The sequence below is a fragment of the Branchiostoma belcheri genome, unplaced genomic scaffold (genome assembly GCF_001625305.1).
Source record: "Branchiostoma belcheri isolate BF01 breed outbred unplaced genomic scaffold, Haploidv18h27 scaffold129, whole genome shotgun sequence".
In the NCBI taxonomy this organism is placed as follows: Eukaryota; Metazoa; Chordata; class Leptocardii; order Amphioxiformes; family Branchiostomatidae; genus Branchiostoma; species Branchiostoma belcheri.
The window spans coordinates 355,731-382,358 of NW_017802702.1; the positions used below are offsets into that span (position 1 = coordinate 355,731).

Here is a 26,628-nt window from a genome sequence, read left to right on the forward strand (position 1 = left end):
TTCCATCTTCCAATGCAGTGGTATCATTAAAAGTTCAAAATTCATTGTTTAAATTTTGAACCAGCCTGGTGTGATGACTTCATGGCTCCTATCGTACCTATCATTTTGGGCCATAATAGGATGCCTAGACCTGTATTTATTTTTTTTTTTTTCGCCCGCCCGCTCCATTATTTTTCTAGAAAAATCCGTTAACCAAGAAATTAAATTGGTGTGGCCTTATGGTCTATAATGAGGAGAGGAGAATATATGAATGATTGTGAATAGGAACATCAATCAGGTCTTTCACACCTCTGACTGAACTTTTGATTCCTGCACGCTGAGGTTAGCCTGCTGGCTTCCAATTGTTTCATGGCCTCAAACTTGTGGTCTAAGAATTTTAGACCTGCGACCCTTGATTATATACTAATGAGTGAACAGTCAAAGTGTACTATGAGTAAACAGTCAAAAATAAAACATGGAAGAAATTTATTCTTCATTTATGAAATTTGTTGAGTGATCTGCCAAATCTTGGGAACGGGTTTTCTGCGCGGGAACGAGTTTCTGCGCGTGACAAATTTGCGCGCGCGTGAAAAATAAAAGTCCCTGAAATATGTCAGAAAATATGCAGTACCAAATTCTTATGCTGTAAAATGTGATCCTGTGGTATAATTTTCCATCTGTGACTCAAAATTTTTGTTGGAAATTTTAAGTCCCTTGGGAATAGGTTAATTTGCATATTTTCCATAAAATCTGAACATTTTTGAAAATCACTTGGATTTGTAAGAAATACATGGAAAAGTTACTAGTATAATTATATTTATAAGGTTTAGGATGGAAAAATGTAACAATCTGAAGCTTTTCTCCATTCTAGAAGCTTGCTTTCATATTTTAGCAAACAAATTCTTTCACGCGCAAATTTCAACCTTTTTTGCGCGTGAAAACTTAACTTTTGAAAATCACTTAAAATCACTGAAATATTGACAAAATACGGCTATGTAGTCTAGAATGCAACAAAATGATGTTCAATTCTGTTTTATGTGTTTTTTTCCAACTATTAAGCTTAAAACATCAAAAAGTTTTTAAAGTCCCTTGGGAATTGGCTAATTTGCATATCTTCATGCGCAAATTTTTCACGCGCGCGCACATTTTTCACGCGCGCCCTCCAAAAAAAATTGGAGCACCACTCCCAAAATTTTCTGGGGAGAGCCCTGAAAACCCCATCCCAAGGGGGATTTTAGTAACACAGTTTGTAATGCTAGAATGCATTGTTGTATTGTTTCTACGGATCTTTACTGAAAAAAGATCATTTTGAAAGACTAGATGGTGTGTAAATAGTCACATAGGGTTCAATTTGAACATTGGTGTGAGGGAGCTGGCTGGTTACATGAGGGAGCAGCACCCTTATTCCGAGGCTGTTTAGGAAAACCCCTGATTTGTAATTTTGTTTTGCTGAGTAACATTCTTTTTTATGTTGAGCACCCAATTTTCTTTTCTGGCACTAGATTAGGTTGTGTACACTAGTACAATTAATTTGCACCCCAAATACTTTTAAAGAGAACTAGAAAGTATGTGTGAGAAATGATAAGCCAAGATCCTTCATGGATGGAAGGAGGTTAAAACAAAACTGGTTCTCACACAACGCTACATGTTAAAGTTTTAGTTTTAGTTTTTTTCAAAACACCAAAACGGGTTTGTGTCTAGCATTCAAAGAAACATGCAGGCAACGTTAACACTGTTCAAAACCCCATACGACGTCTTTCTACCGTGCCTTGGACGACGTCTTGGACAGGAAAAACGGTGCTAGTTACATACACAACTTATCTTGCCCCCCTCCCCCACACTAGGACATCCCCTAGCCTATATTTCTTTGCCGAAATATTGAGATAAACACCTAAAAAGACAGCTCTACGTTGCCTCTCCGGTACTCTCATATCTCCATGGCATATCTGCATTGCTTCTACATAGAATTCTGAAGAAAATAATGAGAATATCATACCTTTTCGGCATTTTTTTCAGGCTGACGTGTCGTCTGATCAGCTCAAAGAAAACCTAGCTTTTCCCGCCAAAACTACAGCCGCATGGGATTCTGGGAAGTATAATGATATAGGGATATACCAAAACTAAATTGGGAGGGGTAGGAAAAGAATGTCAATTTCGAGATGTGTCTTTAATATGGTGGGTTCCAGTTCCTACTTCCTATCTTTGTGCAGACAACTGCAGACCTTGTTTGTTTGTTTGTTTGTTTATTCGCTCGGATGGTATCCAGGCTACACTACTACAAGGGTTCAAGTTCTGGAAGTGCCATGGTCGGGATATTTATCTTAAAAGTGTTGGATAGATTTTGAGACAGATATAAGTGTCCTTGGACAGATGAAGTGGTATAAGTTGGGCCCCCTGGCGGCCTCGGTTTGGAAGTACACGTGACCTTTCAATGAAACTATGAGCGGTGCAATGACAGTCTTTTGTAAAACATTCGGACGGGAGGTTTGGCCGATAGTTGTCTAGTGGTTGGCTGGTGTTCAGGAGTAGGTCACGGCGTGGTTGGCATTTGACTCAAATTTAACTCCAGTTCCACAACATTAGGATTCGAAAGGTAGGCGTGGTCAGACTGCTCCCAAACTTCAGCCGGCTTTGGAGGGAAGCGTCAAATGTGTACAGGAGCTTTGGAGGACATAAATGTTACTTCTATCCGGTTTAATTGTGGTTGCCAAATAGGGGACGTATCGTCGATATTGATCATTACGTATAGGCTTGGGGAGGCGGCTGGAAAGAGTAGAAATCGGCCAAATAGAGAGATAAGCATGCCAAGGGAGTTTGTCCGTTGAGAGAACATTTCGCCGCACCCCGAAATTTGCGGCTACATTACGTACGATACTTAAACCTTGCCTCAGTGCTGTACAGATTTTTATTGTCATCTGTTCTTCTCCCTAATAAATAAGCTAATATGCTAATGGTCTCTAGACAACGTCCTTACGTCAACAAAGTATTGGTTAGTTTAACTCCTAACCACGGGCCACCCAGACCACACCTTTGGTGTTTAATGCAGCACCAATCTTCATTTCTATAACCTTAGGCCACACGAACACTATATCACAACTAGGGGTATAAATGCGAATTTGCAATTGGCAGAGAACTTCAAGAAATGTGAAATGATGTGAATACACACAAAGATGTGAAAGGGAGAATGTGGGGGCTAGATGCTAAAGACTGGCATTTTTGGCGTCTTTACATGTATGTCCTTGCCCTGTATTTAGTAACAGTTGCTGTGTCAATTAGTCTTATATGAACAAACAATGCCATTCTAGCATTTCCTCATAAATTATGCAAATGAGGTCCTGATTTGAATACATTATGTTTAGTGAGGTTCACCTTCATTGAACTTTCAAATACCATATGTATGAAATTCCAGGCAGTTATCATTACAGAATTATAACATTTTCTCATTAACTATGCAAATTAAGTCTTCATTTACATAATCAATATCTGTGTTTATCTCATTCTCAATAACCAATGTCACAAGCTTCAATAGTCCTATGATGGAATGCAGCTGATTTATAGAATTTCCTCATAAATCATGAAAATTACATCTATATTTGCATAATTGTCACATAATTACATCAAGCATCACGTTAGCTACCTGCATACCAAAAATCACGACGATCCGTCAACCGGTTCTTGAGTTATCCTCTTTTTAATAAATTCAAACAGATAGCCCTGCAGTTCCTGAGCAAGCCGCTAGGGGGCCCAAACTTACGCCACTTCTTCCCCAGCACAAGAGCTACTTACCATCCAAATTTCGTCACCCCAGCATGTCTAGATCATGAGATATCAAAACCGGAAGTTCATGATCAGCTGCAGTACCATAACAAGCCGCTAGGGGGTCCAAAATCTAATCATTTTCAGGTCTCATCAAGACCTACCAACCTACCAAGTATCAAGACAATTCATTTAAGCCTTCTCAAGGCCTCTCAAGTTATCGTGTCCCGTGACGGACGGACGGAAGGACACACACATACACGAACGCCTCTGAAAACATAACCTTCTTGGCGAAGGTAATAATAATATCACAACTAAGGCGAAACAGACATTGGGAGTGATTAAACGTAATCTGTGGGCATGTCCAACTAGAGTAAAATCACTTGCATACACGTCACTTGTAAGACCGAACCTAGAATATGCCGCGACAGTATGGGATCCATATACAAAGAAAGACAAAGACAAATTGGAAAGGGTACAGAATCAAGCTGCAAGATTCTGTATGAACAACTATGAACGAGGTGCTAGTGTCACGGAAATGAAAAGAAACCTACAGTGGGCCTCACTTGAAGACAGAAGAAAGACTATGCATGATGTACAAAATGACTAATAAACTGGTGGATGTCCCAACTACTAAGTACCTAATACCAGCCCAGAAGAGAACAAGAAATAGCCATGCCTTCAAGTACCAGAGTTATCAACCAAGGATTGAGGTGTTCAAGAATTCATTCTTTCCTAGAACTATTGCAGAGTGGAACTCACTGTCACCAAGTACAGTAGGGGCATTGTCATTAGATAGCTATAAACAAAGTCTAGAGCTAGAAGTTCAAGGGTTAGGTGTAACAAGTCGATCGGTGTAATATAGGCAGCTGCCGCCGCGCCGCGTGCCTGCGAAGCTGGTGTGTTACGCCGAAAGGCGGTTATACCGGCTATACAGATACAGAAGCTGGTGTGTTACGCCGAAAGGCGGTTATACTGGCTATACAGATACAGAAATAACACTTATTAGTATGGCTATTGTTGTTTAACAATATACGACTCTTTTAAAATAGGACGAATCGATATTGAGATATATCAATAAGGAAGCCTGAACACTGATCGAAATTAGTTTTTGAGTCCTAACGACAGACAATAGGCCTTTTGTGTAAAACACAGGAATTACAGAATTTTATCATTAATTATACATATTAAATGCTCATTTGAATAATCATTTAATCGTGTACATTTCTGTTAAGCTAACTACATACCAAAAATATGTTATTCCTTTCTGGACTTATCCGCGTTTAAATATCTCGCTAGAAACTCCGCTGTAGTTCCAGAACAAACCCACACCACTTAATTCTAACACATAAAATAACTATCTGCCATTAATAAAAATCAAGACCATAATGTCATGTCCAGAACAGAAGATACAAAAACCGGAAGTTCTGCTGCAGTACCAAGGTCAGCCACCAGGAGTCCCACATGACCTCGACCTCTGTCTTTCTAGGACTTACCAACATACCAAATATCATCACAACCCATAAATGCCTTTTTTAGTTATGCTGACTACAAATATTTGGAACTACAGATAGACACACACACACACACACTTACACTCACACGGACACACTCCATTTTTCACGGAGGTTGATAATCTGCCATGCATGTCGTGTTTCACATTGTTCAGGCCTCGAAATTAACTTTTCTTCCTATTGTCCCAGCACTGTCCTCAAAATAAATTTCAATTGTCCTGAAGTAATGATGAACTGTCGCAACCTGTTTTTGGGAAGTATTGTATTGCCTCAACTTGACTTCAACTTTATTTTGCTTATGTTCACTCTCAGGTGCACTATAATTACAGTGTAGACAGGAAATTCGGGGGGGATTTTTCCGGATCCAAAAGCCGGGATGCATGCCTGATCATGATAAACAAAAGAAGGGCTGACATTCTGATGTTGATTATTTTTCTATTGTCCCAAAATGTTCCAAAGTGTCTTTTTTAGTTGTCCCAGCCTAAATTTTAGTGGTCAGTGGCCATTGGACCACATTTGATGTCGAGTCCTGCTGTTATATTACGTCTTTATTTCCAGTAGATAAATTTTTCATTGATCCATTGCAAAGTTTGTCGTTGGCGCGGTGTAAGCTGTGGGGACCAGGTAACCAGGGACCAGGTAATTTGTATGCATAGTCCTCTATCTTCAATACGGAGGGCATAATAGAATACTTCTAGAAAGCCTGTTTGTTGTGAAGAGGTAACAAAGACCTGATATTTCTCACTTATACACGGTGACAGCAAAAAGAATTGTTTATAGCGGCTGCGACGCTGCTATGCTGTGATGCTAGGAATACGAACCGTCCAGACCTTTTACCATTGACAAGACTCGTCATGCATGCGTTTATTCTAAAGTATGCAAACTTGAACCACTTTAATATACGTGAAAATAATGGTTTCATTACTACATCCTCATGTGTTAGAAGCAGCCTCAAGTTACTAGTAATACCGATGTTTGTAACACTTGTTCTAACATACAAAAGGTTTAAAAGGTGCTACAGGTTTATTATGTCTATAAAAATGGAGGTATTAAGTTTGGTGTGTGTGTGTTTCCCCGTGTTTATGGTTATCATAGCTTCATCACTCAGAAGGTCGTGAGGAAGAGAGTCAAGGGGAGATTGTGGGCCGCCTAGCATCTGCCCTCAGTATTGCAGCGACTGTGTGAGTGGGTGCGTGTAATGTGTGTTTATGAGTGTTTGTTTGTGTGTGTGTGTGTGTGTGTGTGTGTGTGTGTGTGTGTGAGTGTGTATGTGTGTATGTGTGTATGTGTGTGGCTGTCTGTGTGTGTGTGCATGTGCATGTCATGTACGCGCGCGTGTGTGTGCGTCCATGGATATGGATGTGTGTGCTTCGAGATGTGTGCCTATCTGTATGTAATTGTCCCTTTTATCGCACCATCACAACACGCTTTCCGAGCCCTTGGTCAACAAGTCATTGAATATAAAGCTTGCAGGCCATACGCGTCTTTGTTTAATTTGTCTCAGAGATGGATTTCATCTCAGACATAAAGAAGTGCCCATTGTTTATACATCTATTCACGTAGATCATCGTTAGGTAATCCTGGACACCGACCTTCTCACTCCAAACTTAACGTTACATGTGTTATCGCTTTGACAGTACAGTCTGTATACAGTCATTTTACATAGAACACAGTCTGTATGTCTTTGTTGTTGGACATGTGACTTTGTGGGGTCGTGTGGCGCAACGGCAACGACTCGGAACCAAGAGGTCCCGGGTTCGAGTCCTGACATGCCACCGCCCCCGTGCCCTTGGGAAAGGCACTTTACACGACTTTCCCCACTAGACTCAAGTGAAAATGAGTATTGTCTGTCCAGTATTCGTTTCTATGTGTGGGACACAACACCAGCCTGTGTCTCACGTGTATTGTACTGTTGCAATTTCAATAGATAAAATGTGACTTTACCTATTTTTGCATACTCGTAGCATCAACATGTGTAGCTAGCTTAAACTACTAGTATCAAAATCCAAATTCGCGCCTTTGCCCTTCCTCCAGCTCCTGCAGTTCGCTGACTGACCGCATGGGGTGACAGGTTAACCTCAGGCTAGGTCAATGATCTCGCTACTCGTACTACGTACTGCTACATTGTTACTGTTACTGTTATTGACACGTCAACAATGTCCACTCTATGGACCAAGCGACACAGGAAGACCCGAAACTCATTGTATCGAGAACGATGTGGAACTGGCCGACAAAGGGTGTTGCTTGTTTGGAATTCCGCACTACTAAACGATTCTATTGTTCCCAAGCTTCAATGGGCGCTGTTCCAGAAAGGTAGAGAAGACACGCCCCGCCAGGTACCGAGGACGATCTCATTTTCACAGACAACGGGACAGTACTCAACTCACATCACAATCAACTCAGGATATCCAGATTTGTAAATATTAGACGAATGTGTCAGTACTTTTGTGTCGTGATTGTTTTAGATTGGTGTAATTGTGGGTAAAATGAAATATTAGGCAGCATGTTGTTGGTACAGTCCTGAATGTGGTTAAACCACATGATGTAATGGCCTGAGGCCTTGCGTGCGTGATCAGTCCTGCGTGTCTCCCTACACAACAAACCGTAAATATGGCCGTGGACGGTGTAACGCTGTACTACCTGTCGGTAGCGTGGCTGTGCTGTGTCGGTGTGACTGTGGTAGGGAACCTGTGGTGCCTGACGGCTGTCCTACGGCACTGGGCAGGTCTGAGACCGGCGGACGTGCTCGTCCTCACCGTAACGCTGGCCAATTTAACGACCGCACTGTTTCCTGTCCTCATGTACGCCGTGGTGACCATACGTGAACACACCTGGCAGGAGCCTCTGTGTAAAGTGTTTGTCTGGTCCCTCCTGTCGTTCAAGATGATCGTGAGTCTGTCTGTGATGATGTACACTGTCACCAGACTGTGTGATAGGAGCAGGTCCAGGCCGCACAGTTACGGTGTGTCTGGGGAGTTCGCCAAGGCCGTGTCTCTGGCGACATGCCTGCTGCCCATGATCGTGTGCGTGTTACCTGTAGCCGGAATAGCGCCCATGATGTCCACGTCGAACAGCACATTGTACACAGACGGACGGTGTGAGTTCTCCCTGGCGGCGACTGGTCTGGAGTACGCGGTGTTTTACATGTGTGCGTTGTTCGTGCTACTGTGTGTGGGTATCGCTGCAGTAGAACTCATCTTTATCAGGACACGGAAAGCAAAGGACTCCACCCAAACAACCAGTGAGCCGCAATCGACTGCCGAAAACTCCGAGACTACCCCAGCGGACCAAACAACAAGCGGGAGGGAGTTAGATCCTGACCGGACCGCCAGACAGTGGGACTTCGCTGCAGTAGGAGTCACTATCGTGTGCTACCTTCTTGGCGATATACCTTTTCTGGTAAGCCATTCTTTACTTGCTCATAACATATCTAGTTAGTTCATAATTACTTCGCCAAGAAGCTTAAGTTCTCAGTGTCATTTGTTTGTGTTTGTGAGTTTGTCTGTGGACAGTATAAGTCAAGATACTTGGAATGTAGATATGGGTGTCGGCAAAAGAAAAGATATCAGTTCTAATATGAACCTCCTAGTGGTTTTCAATGGCACTGCAGCAGAACAATTGGCCTGAGTGCTGATTGACATAAGTCTGCAATTCATGATTTAATCTGCATAATCAATGAAGATATTTCATAACTCCCTTGTGTCCCAAAATTAGACTATACCAAAGATGTGACATATACAACCAAGAAAGAGAAATCGTCGGTAGATATAGATATACGAAAATAATTGGCATAATCAAGGAGGAAAATATGTAGTGATATAATTTCATACTTGGAGTATTTTCTTACAGGTTCTCATTGTACATAATAAGATTTAATTATAAGTAATGCAAGTCGGATGCATTTACATAATTTATGAGGAAAATGCTACAATGACTTTCGAATTCTTTGGTAATACTTTCATACTTTGAACAATTTATGTTATTTGGGTGGACTGGGGATTATGAATGATCGGCTCGAAATGATTAACTACATCTTTGCATAATCAAAGGAATACATTAATTTCTAATATGCCAGTCGCAAAGGTCAACACCATTTGGTAAATTCTAGTTCCGTTTAGAATATATATACGAGAACCACGGGCTTTCGATACATTATGATGATAGGCAGCTATATAATGTAAAATGCCATTAAAAGTTTTTAAAACCTCCCTGCCTTTACAAACCGTTTCCCGAACTAAGGCCACAGCAAGTCAATTTTATGGATGACATCCTCCGCAGACACCAAATCTAATGCGAGCGGGCGAAAAAAAACAAGGCGGGCCGAAAAAAACAAGGTTCCTACATTTTGAAATTTTGACTCAATCATTGTACAAATGGTTTTTACTCAGTATGAACATCACATATACACAGTCAACATCACATATCACTGCATCAAAGTAAGAAACAAAACATTAGTTATCTGCCATCCACCTTCCGGCATGGCAACGTCTTTGCCCATTTTCGGCATGTTGACCACTGTCAGAAGGCAACAAAATTTCTTTTTTTTTTTCCAAATCAGGCGAAAATTAATGCGCGCGCTGATGTCATCCATAAAAATTACTTGCTGTGGCCTAAATACTAGTAATGGCCGAGTCTATATGCCTGGCATGGGCACCTTTGCAGATGGGCTTCTAAGCACATATTATTTTTTAGGTACTGATAATTGGGTTGACTGGTCTATAATATAATAATAATAAGTATAACTGGCCAACTGAATCTTTGAGGTGTTAAAATGATACGTCTAGCACGTCACATGTATTTTTTCTATACCAAAAAATTCTGGTTTACTTATTATTCAAATATACAAAGTGCCTTTCAATGATGGCTTAGAAGTTTGCGTCAAGTCTGTATTATACTTTACACTGAAATCGCGTGACACGACTTAAAAGCATTTCTGTAAATGTCATCAGTATGTCAGCTGTAAATTGTTTTGAATGTCACTCTATGGAAACGTTTACAATGATTTCTATGGAGCCCGTGCCAGACATGACATGCGAGCGGGCCTCACTTCTACACGTCATGGAGGAGACAGGTCCCATGGGAGGGGGGGGGTTTAGAGCAGGTGGGCGTGGCTAATCAATATGGCGGACCCTTTGAGAATACCCAGGATGCATAGCGCTGGGTCGACATACGATACGTTTTTGTGGTGTTAAAAATTAGGTGGCTTATTACAGGTCGAATATAACGGGTGTGAAATTCTTGTGTTTTTCTATCTTGGCCACAGCAAGTAATTTTTGTTGATGACATCAGCGCGCGCATTAATTTTCGCCTGATTTTGGAAAAAAACACAAGAAATTGTGTTGCCTTCTGACCGTGGTCAACATGCCGAAAATGGGAAAAGATGTCTGTTGCCATGCCGGAAGGTGGATGGCAGATAACTATGAAGAGAGGAGACAAGAAAAGGCTCTGATTTAATGTTTTGTTTCTTACTTTGATGCAGCGATATGTGATGCTGGCTGTGTATATGTGATGTTCCCACTGAATCAAAACCATTTGTACCATGATTGCGTCAAAATTTTGAAATGTAGGAAACTTGTTTTTTTCGGCCCGTCTTGTTTTTTTTTGGCCCGCTCGCATTAGATTTGGAGTCTGCGGAGGATCTCATCCATAAAAATACTTTATGTGGCCTAACAGGAAACATGTGGTTTCTAACGTTACTCTCTACTAGTGAAAACGTTATACGGTCTGTCAATAAAAAGGAGATGCAACTTTTTCTCAAAAAAAAAAATTCGATAGATGTTATATTGAATTTCAAAGGAGCAACGTTCATTATCGTCGAATGTCAAACACCACAGGAATGTATATTATTCCGATCCCCTACCGCTTTGGGAAGTGGAATTGTGGGGACGTAATGTGCCTTTAAATTTGCCATTTGCCAGAAACTCTAAAGACTTCAAACATTTATCTTTTTCAAAGGAAAATCAAATCAAACAGAATACCTCAGTGTCTGTAAGAATATTTTCCTGTTCCAAAGCAGACAATGAACTCGTCAATGGCATTATGATGCCATCTGCCCCCAGACAAAGCAACAATCAATCGAGTTATATCGTGCAGTAACAGTACTATATCGACAGTTTAATATCTACACGATTCTACTTATAGTGAACAGGAACTGTGTAAACAGGAACTACTAAATACAAGTACAAAGTAAGAGGGAGTGGTTTAAGACTCCAGTAAGAATAATGGAGATCCTTCAAATAAACAAATAAATAAACAAAGAGTACCATCATCAGAACGCACAAGAGACAATGTGTACATTACACATTTGTTTCGGAGATTTTAATACAATCTCTTTCCGTAGAGTGCTAGGTATATACGTTATGTATATTGACCTAGATACTCGTACATGTATAACTAAAAGGAAATCAAGTCAGGACATGACAAAAGTATATTGAAAATCTCTGTACTTGTCATGTGTAAGATTATGTTGATTTTACAACTGCTTATATTCATTGTCTTCCGTCAATATAGATAGAACGTAATAAAAACTTGAAGTAATTCATCTTCGATATTTTCTTCGCATGTTGCAGTAGTACAACGTCTTTGAGTTTCTTGTATGTTACCGTAACGACATGTTTGATGTTTTATTAGATATCCGTTAGATTAGATAACAAATCTAATCTATTCTTCTTGGATTCAATCTCTCAGCATTTTAAAGCACGTCCGCACATTCATTCCAACATCTACTCTGTTAACTTTGTACAAAACTATATTTTTGCCACATATTATATACGCTTGCACTGTCTGGGACACTGCGCCCGAACGTGAGTTGGGGAAATTGCAAAGGATGCAGAACCGAGCTGGCAAGCTGATTCTACGAGCCCAGTATCTAACTCCATCAGCCGAAGTCCACCGACGCCTGGGCTGGAAGGACGTAAAGTCAATCCACAAACATCACAAAGCACTCCTACTACATAAGGCCCTGAACAACCAACTACCGCCGTACATGCGCCGGATTTTCACATACTGTAGGGATAGAGCGACCAGAAGCACCAGACAAAGCGCGACTGATCTCCTTGCGGTACCGATGCCATTAAGAGAAATATACCGGAGATCCTTAGCCTACTCCGGCTCTCTTGTATGGAACGCTCTTCCGCAGCATGTTAGAGCAGCACCTACTCTTGGCACCTTTAAAAGACTGCTAGTATCGTAACTGACTTTGACTGAACGATTTTGGACACAACGACTTATGAGTTATTTATTAGTTATTGCCATTTTGTTTATTTATTTACTTTGTATGAGTTACCTTATGTATATGTTTTCATTTGTGAATAAGTAGTATTTATGTTATGACCCCCTGACACTCCTCCACGCTCGACCTCTATGAAAAGCGGCCGAAATAGCGGCCGATTAGAGCATGTAACACTGTTACAGATCGAGTTGAAATAAAGGCTCAAACAAACAAACAAATAAAACACAGAGTACACAGATGTAATTACAAATTAAGGCACATAACATAACATAACATAACATAACATAACATAACATAACATAACATAACATAACATAACATAACATAACATAACATAACATAACATAACATAACATAACACTTGCATTCAATGGACTACAACTAGCATAAAACTACAGAGCAATAAACAACTACAGCTACAAAGCAACACGACATTTCCATATCGCTTTTGGGAGGTCAGAGGTCGCTTACAATAATAATATATTCAGCTTCTTGCTTGTGCCAGTACCTTACCACCAGTGCTTTAAGGGTTTGTATGTATCTATCTTGTGAGTTATGTCATTTATGATGTTCTTGAACAGTGTTGGTGTGGTTGACCTATAGCTAGCGTGTGGTGGAAGGTTGTTGTGAGAGTTTATACATCTGTAAACCTATGTTCTTTTGAGACATGATGCCAAATTCAAAGAACAATGGACCTATTCCATTATTACGTCACAGTTTGTTTACCTGTTCTAAAGAGCATTCTAGAACGGTCAGTTAAAGAATAAAGATCATTTCAAAGTTTTCAAAGTATAAAAAGTAAGGTATGTCTGATTTTTGCTGCGTCTAGTTTTGTTGACACAGCATTACATGCCGTAATGGGTGATTTAGTTGTACTGTACTATTAAGGCCTTTTATAAGGCTAACGCTTACACACACCGCGCTACGCACCCCTGTACAATATAAACGACAATTGACCGGCATTCATTGCGGTAAACAAACTGTGACGTAATACTGGTATAGGTCAATTGTGTATGATACAATGTGTGCAATGTTACAGGTGACGAATCTGTTAGACGTTATCTTGGAGCGGACACCAACATGGCTGCCGCCTACCCTGGTCTCCACCTGCCTGGTACAGACAGCTGTTGCACCATGGGTATTCCTGGCTGTGTGTGAAAGGTACCGACCGAGGTGCTGCCTGTGCTGTAGAGGAGTGACGGACAAGGAGCAACAACAAGAAGGTCGGAACTCTCTTTCTTTCCCAACAGAAAATTTTAAACTGGGGCAAAGTTTACATGTTTCTCTCTCACTCTCTCTCTCTCTCTCTCTCTCTCTCTCTGTGTGTTAGTGACAGCCTAAAATGCTACGTCTACAATGAGTACAATGTTGAATATCAATGATTTTCTAGAGAAAAGTGGCTTGTAACGTTTAAGGCGGCTAGTCCCAGTCGCTAGGACCTTTTTATAGGGACCTTGCTATAGAACTTGTGAACTTAGTCCCAGCCACTAGGTTCCAGCTATATAATATATGCAGTCCACACGCACACTTGAATTTCATCCATTTTTTACCAATTATCAAATGTATTATAATACAATCAATACGCATTTGGGTGCCGTATTTTGCCTATTGTCCAGAGATTTCACGATGTTTCATCGTCAAGGCTTTTCGTAGACAAATTTTATACAAGTTTTGAATGTGTGACAGGGAAGGTTCCAAATTTATGACAGAGGTTGTAGACCTTTTCAGAACAGATATGATATAATCCGCAAGTACTGATTTTGGAAACATATCCAAGCAAGTGTAAAGCAGGGATTAAATTTTCCATGCTTAATCTTTTCCGTCTACAGCGACCCGATCCAGGGAAAAGACGAAGCCAAAAGCTTCTGACCACACAGACATCCCCCGGCCTCACTCCAGGGTCACGTGGGCTCAAGATGGCGACGCGTCCGACGACTCCACTTCGTCCGAGGAGGATGAGTCCGCCAGGGGGCGCTCCACGCTGCCCACTGTTGATGAGGAGGACGAGAGGCGCCCAACAGACCCCGCCGCCACGCTAGCACGGATTCTTCTCTCCGCAAAGAAACCAGAACAGTCACCAGAGGAAGACTTGGAGGTAGACGTCAGGCCTAGCGTCTCAAAAAGACATGAACGAAAAGGAAAGGCGATAAGTCGAGACACAAACCAAAGTCAAAGCGGAGACATTTGGATCAGTGGCCTGACTGAAGATATTGTTAATGGCAAGCTAAACGACTCGAGTCAGCCGATACCGACGCCGTTACATGCTCACCAGGCCAGGGACATCTCTAAGCGGGGAGAACCAGACGGCCTGCCGCCATCGCTACTGTTTGACGGCAACAGTGGCGCCCAAATGTCAGCTGTGAGCGGCAGCGGAGTCGTTAAACCTCCCGTGCCGCAGAAACGCAAACACATCCGGCCGCCTCCACGGTACAGCGAACCTTCGCGGTTAGAGACGGCTACTGAAGGCAGGGGATTCCGTCCTTATAAAAAGGACCAATCCTGGAGAAACCGTCACTCAGGTCCGCCTCCACCATACAGCGTCGCTCTGTCAAAACTGAACCAAAACAGAGAACCACACAACCATAGAGTCCCGCGGAGAGACATCGAAGACAAGAAGACAAATTCCTCGTCCTTAGAAATCATCGGCCAATCCGGCCGCATGTCTGACAGCGACACGGACAGCTCGAAAGACCCGGTGGTACCAAAGGTTCGCTTCACACATCCTTTAGCGCTGGAGAACAGAGCCTTCGTCGCTAGTCCAGAGGAGATCACTCAGCTTTACAGTCCGGACGAAGAAGAAGTGAAGGAGGATTCAGAACCGGAACCGGTGACGCCGATTGGTTCTCCGACCTCCTCACACCGGGGATTCATAGCCCTGAAGAGCCTGGACACGAGACTAGCTTCCCAGTACTCAGTCACGGACCAGGGAGAAATGGTTTGGCACACGGCGGATAAGAAGCCGGCCGCGCACGTGGAAAGCAGACCGGGGAGCGAGCCTGCCTCCCCCGGTGCCGTCAGACCGGTGCCCGTGCTCCACACTACCGGGCCCGGCCGCCAGGTCGTCATGCTGTCCTCACTGGAGGCCTCCTGGGTTTAGCCTCAGAGTTCACTCTGAGGTTTGACTCAGGACTTCATGGGTCACACTTGGCGGAAATAATTTATTAAAATAGATGTTATTATTTATCAATAAGTAAAGGTTCTTATTATCATTAATGACTGACATTGTGCCCTCCCCAGCTTGGTCTTATGGTAGCAGAATATATTATTTATGACCTATAGGGGTTTACATGGTTAATGGAAACAAAAGAGAGAAAGTTCAATGCTTCAAAGTTTATAGTAGGGTGCACAAGCAAGCTACACAAATAGAATATGTTTAGGTATAAATACCATAAGATATTCATGTACAAAATTAAAGATCTGAAAGTCAACTCAAATTTGCCGGCTCGTTCCTTTGATGTGTTCATTTAATTTACTTTATAGCTGTCAGAGCCTTGGAATGTGACACAGGCCAGAACTTATGTACTTACTTGTAGGATATAAAACCAATTTCTACTATGAAATTAAACCACCCATAAAAACATAGCAATGTAGTCTATAATTGTAACATTTGGTCCTTAAGAAGAAACAAAACTCCATATAGTAGCCAAAGGCATATCCTTCCTTCCCATATTATGTTTATTTTGCTTCCGACCAATTCCCTTGAAAAGACGCTCGCTAGACGGTTGTGCGACCTCGAATTAAAAACCGAAAACAAACAGTTCTGATACAACCGCTAAACTGTCGTAACATCCTCCAGGATATTGTTTTGTGCAACGAAATGCCGTACAAGGCTTGAGCTTTCAATGACTGTCAATGATGTTCAACTGGACAATTTGCCCCCCCCCTCCCGACAAGATCTAAGGCCACAGCAAGTAATTTTTATGGATGACATCAACGCGCGCATTAATTTTCAGATGATTTAAAAAAAAGAAGAAATTTTGTTTCCTTCTGACAGCGGTCAACATGCCGAAAATGGGCAAAGATGTCTGTTGCCATGCTGGAAGGTGGATGGCAGATAAATATGAAGAGAGGAGACAAGAAAAGACTCAAGATTTAAGTTTTGTTTCTTACTTTGATGCAGTGATATGTGATGCTGGCTGTGTGTATGTGATGTTTCCACTGAATCAAAACCATCTGTACCATGATTACGTCAAAAGTTTGAAATGTAGGAACCTTGTTCTTTTCGGCCCGCCTTGTTTTTTTCGCGCCCGCTCGCATTAGAATTGGAGTCTGCGGAGGATGTCATCCATAAAATTTACTTGCTGTGGCCTAAGACTCAGACAGAAGCAGACCCTTCTGTTAATCGTCCAAGTCCAGTGGTCGGAGGTAGCTCTCCGGTACAAAAGTCAGCACATCTACAGACGTTAGTGAGTAGCAAGGCAGGTGTGGTGTCCGGCAGGCGGTCACGATGTCTCCCCGGTACAGGATGGGTTCCCGGTCCATGTAGGACCGGCGGTAGTCACGCACAGCCATGAACCGGCCTTCCCGCAAGTCTGGAACAAGAATTCCGAGAACTCAGACCTCCAGGAAATATCTTTTCAAAATCTTGTGCAATCCCATTCTTTATCATGCAAAGAAACAGCAGTAAAGAGGTAACGAAAAACATCTGTGAACAGACTAAACCAACCATGTCCATTACAACCTGACCTGAGGAAACGCACACACATACGGACACACGCACGCACGCACGCTCTCTCTCTCTCTCACACACAGAGAGAGAGAGAGAGAGAAAGAGAGAGAAAGAGAAAGAGAGAGACAGACAGAAACAGAAAGACAGAGAGAGAGACAAAGAAACAGAGAGAGCAGAAACAATATCTCCATTTTTCATAGAGGTAATAACAAAGTAAGGTTTCCACAGGTCTACTGTATACACATTAAGTCGGTGTTTTTTTATTCGGTGGTTTAATATAGCAATTGACGAGACTTTATCACACCTGTTCAGGTGTGATAAAGGCACCTATAGGCCTGTTCAGCCACCAGAGACGGTGCCAGACCCCTCCAGTACCAAGCCCATCGTCAACTCAGACGGAAGGAGGCCGATGATGATCACACCATATAAACCTCGGGGCGGGTCATTAACCCTTAGGTAATGTTACCACAGGTCTGTAGTAACTGACGGACAGGAAACATTCACACTTTCAAGTAAGCCACCCAAACAATACTTCCTCATTCGGAGGTAATAACGTTAACACACTGACTTCATACCGCTCATGGACTTGACAACCGTGTTTGGTGAAATCTGGTCATCAAACATCTGGGGTAGAAGTTTATCTGTGTCCAACAGCAGGGGGAGAGAGTCTGTCTCCGCCTCCAACACTACATCAGTGGTTTCTGTATGTCCTACAGACCCTCTATCCACGTCCTGTAGGGCGGAATGGACGGTGTTGACTTACACACTGTTTGTATAGAAGTTTTATAGAAGTTTTATAGAAGTTTTATTGCAAATTCATGCCCGGGGGGCTAATTGCAGATTACAAACATAAAAGAACAATGAAACGTAGTATAAAATAACTAAAATCTACATGATAAAAGGTAGTTGTCTAGAGCTATAGCTATGTCTAAAACTATGTCTAAGGGGTTTGACTTCTCTTTTTTAGACTGTTCTTTTGTAAAAGAACAAGTGCGCTGAGGGCCCCTAGCATCTTGTTCTAAAACTGCAGGTGCGGTTGGGGTAAAATCTTTGAAAGAGGAAAACACAAGAAGGGGTTGACGTTTTGACATGATTTGGGGGGTACGTAGGTAGCTTAGACAAAGATGTCCACACTGAAATTATGCAAACTAATCAAGATAGGAATACATTTGCATAATGATTAGAAAAGTCTATTATAGCAGTGTTTTCAATGTAACGTTTGTTCCGGACATGCTATAGTCTGGTAGTTTGAAACGAAAATGCCTCAACTCCTTAGTGGCAAATAATTACAATTTCATACTTGTGGCATGTGTTGAGGCTAAATGTAGTCAAAATTAAGGTTAACAAAACCATGCACACATTATGTAAATGTAGAAGTCATTAGCATAAGATATACAAAAGTTCTAAATTTTTCCGAATTTTATTTAGATATCATCTATGGTATTAATGTTCTATGATGATGTCAAACTTGTTGAAAAACGTTAAAGTGTTGGACTATTGGGCAACTTGCGGAGAAAGCCAAACTCTAGCTCCTCACTTATTTGTGGATTGTAGTTATGTTACTAAATTTTGGAATGACTTTCGCTTATGGGGGCTCGACACTTTTTCTGAACATATTGCACTAACAAAAACCGTTATATTGTATGGTAAAATTGAAAAGCTGGAAAAGAATAGACACCTGAATCACTGTTTACTTTATGCAAAATATGACATTTATAAGAGTACATCATCGAATAACAAACCTTATTTCCGTAATGCATTATTTCCATGATATTCGAGACAAACATTCTTCGTAAAATGTCACACCTCAAACATGTATTCTGTGTATTATTATATTCGTATTAAGGGGGGCTTGCCACACTGTTTTGTTCGCTGTATGTACATTTTTTGGATAAACGAATAAAAAAACTCTACCTCCTCACGGAAAGGTCCGCCGTCTTCCATCGCTAGAGGCGACCGTCTGTGTGCCTCAGGCGAGCCGGAGCTGTGCCGGCTCCTCACCATCATCTTCCCCTCGGAGGACGCGCAGGACTCCGCCTGGATCAGCTCCACCTGCCGGTGGGACCTGGAGGCTGAGACCGGCTTCGGGCTGTCTCTCTCTGAACTGTCACCCTCGCCTCCCTCGTCCATCTAAAATGGGAAATAATAATAATACAATCCGAAATAGTCCAACATCATTCTGGTTCTTCTGATGTGTGTAGAGTGCTTTACCCATTGTTGTGAATGTGTGTTACAACGTTATAACGTTGATATATTTTGTAGACTGAAGGGTCAACGGTATATTTGGACGGTGTAGGTGTTCAAAGGTTCATGTTAGTTACTCTCCAAGCAGCGGTTTGGGTTTAGGGTTATATTAGGCGTGTTTTTAGGCTTTTCGGTGTGTTTTTTTCGCACTTTTGCAACTTGGGCTGGGTGAAAAAGAATTCCAGTGCAAAAAATAAACACCGATAAAAAGCCTAAAACACGCCAAAAATAACCCAAGCCTATGCTTGGAGAGTACATGTTAGTAAGGTATGGCAGATATTTAATGCATGTCAAGTTCCAATTTTCAATTGTGTTTGTTAATCTACATGTCACAGGTATGGAAGGCATGTCATATTTGACGACAAATCAATCAGAACAGTGCGCACTAACCTTCTCTTGAATGTCGGAGACAATGTCTTCTGCTGATGTAAGATTGTGGTGACATTCTGGTGACTGTGAAAATCGGCGTACTCTTCCTGGCACCCTAGTCTGAGGACGAGTCTGAGAGGACTGTTGGTCGCGTTCTTCTGACACGTCTGCAGTCTGGGGACGAGTCTGAGAGGACTGTTGATCACGTTCAACTGACATGTCTGCAGTCTGGGGACGAGTCTGGGAGGACTGTTGATCGCGTTCTACCGACATGTCTGCAGTCTGGGGACGAGTCTGGGAGGACTGTTGATCGCGTTCTACTGACATGTCTGCAGTCTGGGGACGAGTCTGGGAGGACTGTTGATCGCGTTTTGCTGTCTGGGGACGAGTTTGCGAGGACTGTTGATCGCGTTCTTCTGACATGTCTGCAGTCTGGGGACGAGTCTGGGAGGACTGTTGATCGCGTTCTGCAGTCTGGGGACGAGTCTGCAGTCTGGGGACGAGTCTGGGGACGAGTCTGGGAGGACTGTTGATCGCGTTCTGCAGTCTGGGGACGAGTCTGAGAGGACTGTTGATCGCGTTCTTCGGACGTGTCTGCAGTCTGGGGACGAGTCTGGGAGGACTGTTGATCGCGTTCTTCTGACATGTCTGCAGTCTGGGGACGAGTCTGGGAGGACTGTTGATCGCGTTCTGCAGTCTGGGGACGAGTCTGAGAGGACTGTTGATCGCGTTCTACTGACATGTCTGCAGTCTGGGGACGAGTCTGGGAGGACTGTTGATCGCGTTCTTCTGACATGTCTGTAGTCTGGGGACGAGTCTGGGAGGACTGTTGATCGCGTTCTTCTGGCATGTCTGCAGTCTTGGGACGAGTCTGGGAGGACTGTTGATCGCGTTCTACTGACGTGTCTGCAGTCTGGGGATGAGTTTGCGAGGACTGTTGATCGCGTTCTACTGACCCAGTGTTGTTTCTGTCCGCCATGCCTGCAGTCTGATTATACATCGAGTCTATTTTTTCAGTACCATCAGCCGAAATGGCTGTGATAGTCGTGTCTTCTGCTACGCGGCTTTCGTCAGAATGGTTGGCTGTATTCTTCGTGGTTACATGCACAGCTATGGGCACTGCAACTGCCGTTTTTCCAGAGTCCTCTTTTGAAAAAGTGTCGCCTGATGAGACCTGGTGTGTCGTGTCCCTGGACTGTGACTCACAGACTTTATCCAAAGGCATTTGCCTATTCTTGGCAACAATGACCTCTGTGTGTGCATTGCCGCTACTGCTTAATTCTACCTCCAGATCCGAGTTCTTAAACGTATTATCTATAACTGTATCAAGGTTTGTTCCAAATCCACAATTACCGTCTTCTCCAGACGTCTGTTCCACGGTAGTTTGGGCTGTCCATGGGTCGAACGTCCCAACTTGCTCGCGCGTACCGGTGGTCCCGACAACATCGTCGTCCTGACTGTCTTCATCATCTGATATCAATGGTATAGTCTCCATGAACGAATCATAGCAGGTAGTAACCGGTGTGTCCTGCTTCGGCAAATCGGCAAAAAAATCCGACAAATCTAAGTTTTCTTCAAATCGCTGTTCTTCTGAGGCTCCTTTTATCAAATGAGAGTCAACATTATTGCTAACCTCCCCGGCTAACGTACTTTTGACTACGTACGACAGAGGAGACGACTTGACGCATCCAGATGTTTCTTTGTCGTCACTGTTTTCCCCAACTTGTGCGTCTCCAACACGTCGCTTGCTCTTCACAGAATCGAGTATGGACCTGATCTCATCGTAGAAGGCTCGTGACTCTTCAGCACTAGACGGTAACATCTCCATCATGTCCGACTGAACACCTCGGATCATCTCGACGTTTGTTTCATCTGTAGGGAACGCTGATGGGGTCCTAGGCTGTTTACCATTCAGAAGTGCTTCCAGATCGTTTTCCAATCTGAACTCATCTACCAGCGTTTCCACGGCCAGACGAAGTCTTCTGATACGGTCTCTTTCATTGGCAGCTGAAGTAGATTCAGAAAGAACGTCGTCGGATTGAACGTCTGCGGTGCCACTGGCTTGGCTATTGTGCTGAACGGGCGTTTCTGACTGGATCGAAAATTCCTTACCCTCAGCAGCGCAGCTTTGCCGCTTCCCATTCTCCATTACACGGGAATGCAGTGAAAGAGTGACGCCATCCCCTTCACTCTTGGAGGTAGAGAGACGTTTTGTGCCGGTGTAGCCGGGAACGCCTGAGTAGAGCGGACAGAACGCCTCGTGGGAAGATGTTGCAGAGTTAGCTGGAGGGGAGGAACCGCCATGCCCGCTAACGATGGGTTCAATGGACGGAGTGATGGCAGGCTTGGCAGGTCCAGGAGAGATCCCGTCTGTGTTGGTAGGGGATGTTGGGCAGTGTCCCCTGGAAGATAACAAGGCATGTTTGTCTACTACATCCCCAGTCAATAGATGATGGTTTTCTGAAACATCCTTACGGGAGATATCACGCCCTACTGCTGAGTCTGTCATAGTAAAGTCATATCTTTCACGTAGTTCACGGACATCGGTGAGAGTGGGCGTATCACAAACATTGTCATCGGTCGCCTCCTTTGCGTCTTGGTTTTTCTGAGACTCTTGGTCTTCGGCGTCCTCGCTCTCCGATGTCTTGCCATCCCTGTCAAGATTTCTGGACTTCAGAGGTTTGCTTTCTTTCAGATGCTTTGCTGCAGAAGAGATAGCTTCCTGCACAATAGACAAAGCGTACAACTCCAGTGCTGTGGATGCCTTTGTCGTTTTATTTCCCAGCTCCTCAGACTGCTGAACTGCAGTGATTGTACCCTCCGTGTGGTGTACAGGCGGAGCCGTGTGGAAGCTGCTGTCACCGGACGAGGGCAGGCGTGCAGGTCCGATGGACTCCCACTGGGTGGCTAAGAAGCAAGGCACCTCCGAGACGGAATCACAGACTGACCGGGCCGACTTTTCAGGACTGTCGGGACTTCCGTCGCTACTCCGGGGATCGTGGTGGCTGTATACGTATCTGCGTTGGACAGGCGGATCACCCGGGCTGTCTGCACCGGTCCGCTTCACACCGGGATCCGGGTTCATTCCTGTGGATATAATTGTCTACAATTAGAAACACAGAACAAATTTAATCTTCTTACGGCTATTGTTATGAAGCATGTTACAATTAATTAGAATTTCAACCTTTGTAAGCTAGGGCTTAACATACTGTGTTTCTCAGGCAGTTACTTCTGTTACACTATCGATACGGGAAATCGTTGTCCCCAGTAACATCCCCCTCCTGACCTGACACCATCCACACACAGGTAAACACAACTGCCCTTGGTACTGAACTCCAACCACATACATGTAAGCATGCCTGTCCTTGGTACTGAACTCCAACCAAATACATGTAAGCATGCCTGTCCTTGGTACTGAACTCCAACCATATACATGTAAGTATGCCTGTCCTTGGTACTGAACTCCAACCAAATACATGTAAGTATGCCTGTCCTGGGTACTGAACAGTATCCACACACAGGTCAACATACCTGTCCTTGGTGCTGAACACCATCCACACACAGGCAAACATACCTGTCCTTGGTGCTGAACACCATCCATACACAGGTCAACATACCTGTCCTTGGTACTGAACTCCATCCACACACAGGTAAACAGCTGCTTTTTGGCGCAGAACACCATGTTTGTTTCGTATAAAGTAACACACGTTTTGTACTGTGTGTGCGTGTGCGCGTGTATGAACATGTGTCTATGTGGATTTTGTGGGATTTCACAATTATCCACAGTAGGTCGATAAAGATATATTCTAGACATTTTACAAGGTTGTTGATAGATAAACACCATATCGCCATTGGAACATCGTTCTGCGAATGGACCTACAACATTATTACGTCACAGTTTGTTTACCTGTTCTAACGAACATTCTAGAGCTGTCAGTTGAAGAATAAAGATCATTTCAAAGTTTTCAAAGTCAGGTATGTTTGATTTTTGCAGTGTCTAGTTGTGTTGACACAGCACTACATGCCGTAATGGGTGATTTAGTTGTGACATTAGACAAAAATAGTACTGTATTAAAAGCCTTATATTAGGCTAACGCTACACAAACACACACTGCGGTACGCACCCCTGTACAATATCAACGTCGATTGACCGGCATTCATTGCGGTAAACAAACTGTGACGTAATAATGTTATAGGTCTATAGTCCCTAACAACCCGCAACCCCCGTACATTGTTTACTCCCCTGACGTTAACTACTTTGATAATGTTGCAAAATTAGTTCACAACTTTTTTCAAGATTCAAAATGGATTTATTGTTTTTTCGCAGTTAAAACAACTGAATTGTAAACCAATTTACAAAACATTGGTATATTAAAACTACAGGTTTGCAATCAATATAGGCGCAGTATTAACAAACCAATAAAAATACGTTTCATACATTATAAATTTCCCGGACAACATTTGATACAGAACACTGTACTACATTTAAAAAGACAACTGAACAGTCAGGGGTTCAGTCCATAGTTATTGAGGAGTTGGACCATAAACGGTATAGGCGAGTTCTTATATCTATTCGTTCTTGCTCTCGGACAGTCTAGCATCTCGCTGTTTCTAGTACTACGGCCAGTTATTTGTGATCTCTGTGGACGTAGCCAGTCTCTGTACTCTGAACTCACAACTGTTTGGGTCATGACAAATCTTAGCTTATCCGTATCTGAAGTACTCACCTGTCCGATTTTCCACGTTGTTGTTGTTGTTGTTGTCCTTGTTTAGAGTCTATTTTACTCGCTAGACGTAGTCGCCACGCCGTGGAGTCCTTTGAACACTTCCCGGCACAGCGAGACAAATGTAAACAATCCAAACCCCACGGAACATTCGAACGCATTGTCGAACGTCAGAAAACGTTGGCGAGAGGATCATGGGAACGTCGGTACTTGGCTAGCTGCAGCCGGTTAACCAGACCGCCGTGAGCTCAGCGCTATCCCTTCGGCGCCGAGAGCGTTTGGGGCCGCCAACTAGTCCTCAATTACCGCGCTTCGGGGGGGTGGGGGTGGAGATAGGTCCGTGGCATAACTTGCCTGTGCTTGGTAAAGGCCGGGGCCGAAAAATTACCGCCAAGCCGACCTAAGGTTTGGTACCCAGGCTAGTATTTGGCAGACGTGAGGACGATACAAATCAAACTTTACTGCTCAAATATTGTAACAGGTACACTGTATGGCAAGTTTTTCAGTAGTAGTACTACGTAACTAGTATCTATGGCATTGCTAAGAGTAAGCCATAGGCGATAGGCCATCGAATTTTGTTGGTGTTGTTCTGTCAATGGACCTATTACATTATAACGTCACAGTTTGTTTACCGCAATGAATGTCGAGACAGTTTGTGGTCAAGGGGGCACACCCCAGTTTATTTTGGGTCTCAATGGACTTATACCATTATTACGTCACAGTTTGCTTACCGCAATGAATGCCGGTCAATCGACGTTTATGTTGTAGAGGGGTGCGTAGCGCGGTGTTCGTTTGTGTAGCGTTAGCCTAATATAAGGCTTTTAATACTGTAACTTTCGTCTAATGTCACAACTAAATCACCCATTACAGCATGCAATGCTGTGTCAACAAAACTAGACACAGGAAAAATCGAACACACCTGACTTTTAAAACTTGAAATGATCTTTATTCTTTAACTGACCGTTCTAGAATGTTCTTTAGAAAAGGTAAACAAACGGTGACGTAATAATGTAATAGGTCCATTCAATAGACCCATTCGACTTTCACAGACCGCATAAACTGTTGCGTCACAGGGGGGACATTTCGAAAGAACGTCGTTCTAGAACGCTGAAGTCGAACGCGGCTTGCGCTCGTGATGTCCCCCCTGGCAAATCATTTTTTTACTAAAATGTAGGTAAGTGTCTTTTTTCTCGGTAATATATGCGGAAATGACAGGAAAACAGGCACCAACATTTTATGGTGGCAATCCGTACAACAATTTAAGTTTTTTTTTGTTCTGTGACGTATGCAGTTTATGAAAGTCGAATGCCTTAATTTTATGGATGACATCCTCTAGAGACCCCCAAACTAGTGCGCGCGGGCGAATAAAAAAAAATCCGGCCAAAAATAAAAATGCTACTAAACCACAGGAATACAAATCTGGTATTGTAAATTTGCAGCAGTAAGCATAGCGATGTATATGACAAGCCGGCTCATGCTGGCTTTTTGCGGAGTTTATGAATCGACACTGTACGTATGCGTACTGAGTTCTTGAGTCGTGGAGCTTCTGGGTGCCATCCTCCAGAGTTACCACAGGCTCCGCATTGTCGCTAACTATAATGGAGTACCCAGGCCTTGAGCCAGGCCAGAGCCTCGGAGGACGTGATCTTTTTTTTGAGAACAGGCGAAAATCAATGCACGCGTGGATGTCATCCATAAAATTAAGTCGGTGTGGCCAACTTTGAACTGTAATCGCCAACACAATGAATTTGGACTCACCCAAATGAATTTGGACTCACCCAAATTTTCGACCGTAAAATTTTCTTCTGTCAAGAAATTAATGACACCTACCAACACAGATGAACTTTCGAGATAAGATTGCGTTATATTTGTATCACTTACGGAGAAATAACAGCCTACGTAATATTTTTGATTAAAATGTGCAAATTCCTGATCAGTACAGATGATGTAAGTCCACAGCAAGTAATTTTTATGGATGACATCAGCGCGCGCATTAATTTTCGTCTGGTTTGGGAAAAAAACTAGAAATTTTGTTGCCTTCTGACAGTGGTCAACATGCCAAAAATGAGCAAAGATGTCTGTTGCCATGCCGGAAGGTGGATGGCAGATAACCATGAAGAGAGAAGACAAGAAAAGGTTCTG

The 26,628-nt window shown here is 43.0% G+C and overlaps 1 protein-coding gene and 1 pseudogene across 1 annotated transcript; one reads left to right on the forward strand and one right to left on the reverse strand.

Moving 5' to 3' along the window:
* Nucleotides 1-2,062, reverse strand: part of LOC109463641 — a 5,660-nt pseudogene extending 3,598 nt beyond the window's left edge.
* A 5,364-nt stretch (nt 2,063-7,426) lies between these two features.
* Nucleotides 7,427-15,666, forward strand: LOC109463643. Its single transcript, XM_019760498.1, has 3 exons — nt 7,427-8,648; nt 13,520-13,704; nt 14,299-15,666. Exons 1-3 carry the CDS (start codon nt 7,860-7,862, stop codon nt 15,575-15,577), a joined length of 2,253 nt encoding a protein of 750 aa, XP_019616057.1. The 5' UTR covers nt 7,427-7,859; the 3' UTR covers nt 15,578-15,666.
* Nucleotides 15,667-26,628: the final 10,962 nt, after the last annotated feature.

Excerpts from the sequence above, each read along its gene's own strand:
- LOC109463643 (XM_019760498.1), top strand. The coding sequence starts at position 7,860 with ATGGCCGTGGACGGTGTAACGCTGTACTACCTGTCGGTAGCGTGGCTG. Across the intron at positions 8,649-13,519 it reads TTGGCGATATACCTTTTCTG|GTGACGAATCTGTTAGACGT; the intron begins GTAAGCCATTCT and ends GCAATGTTACAG. Across the intron at positions 13,705-14,298 it reads AAGGAGCAACAACAAGAAGG|TCCGTCTACAGCGACCCGAT; the intron begins TCGGAACTCTCT and ends TGCTTAATCTTT.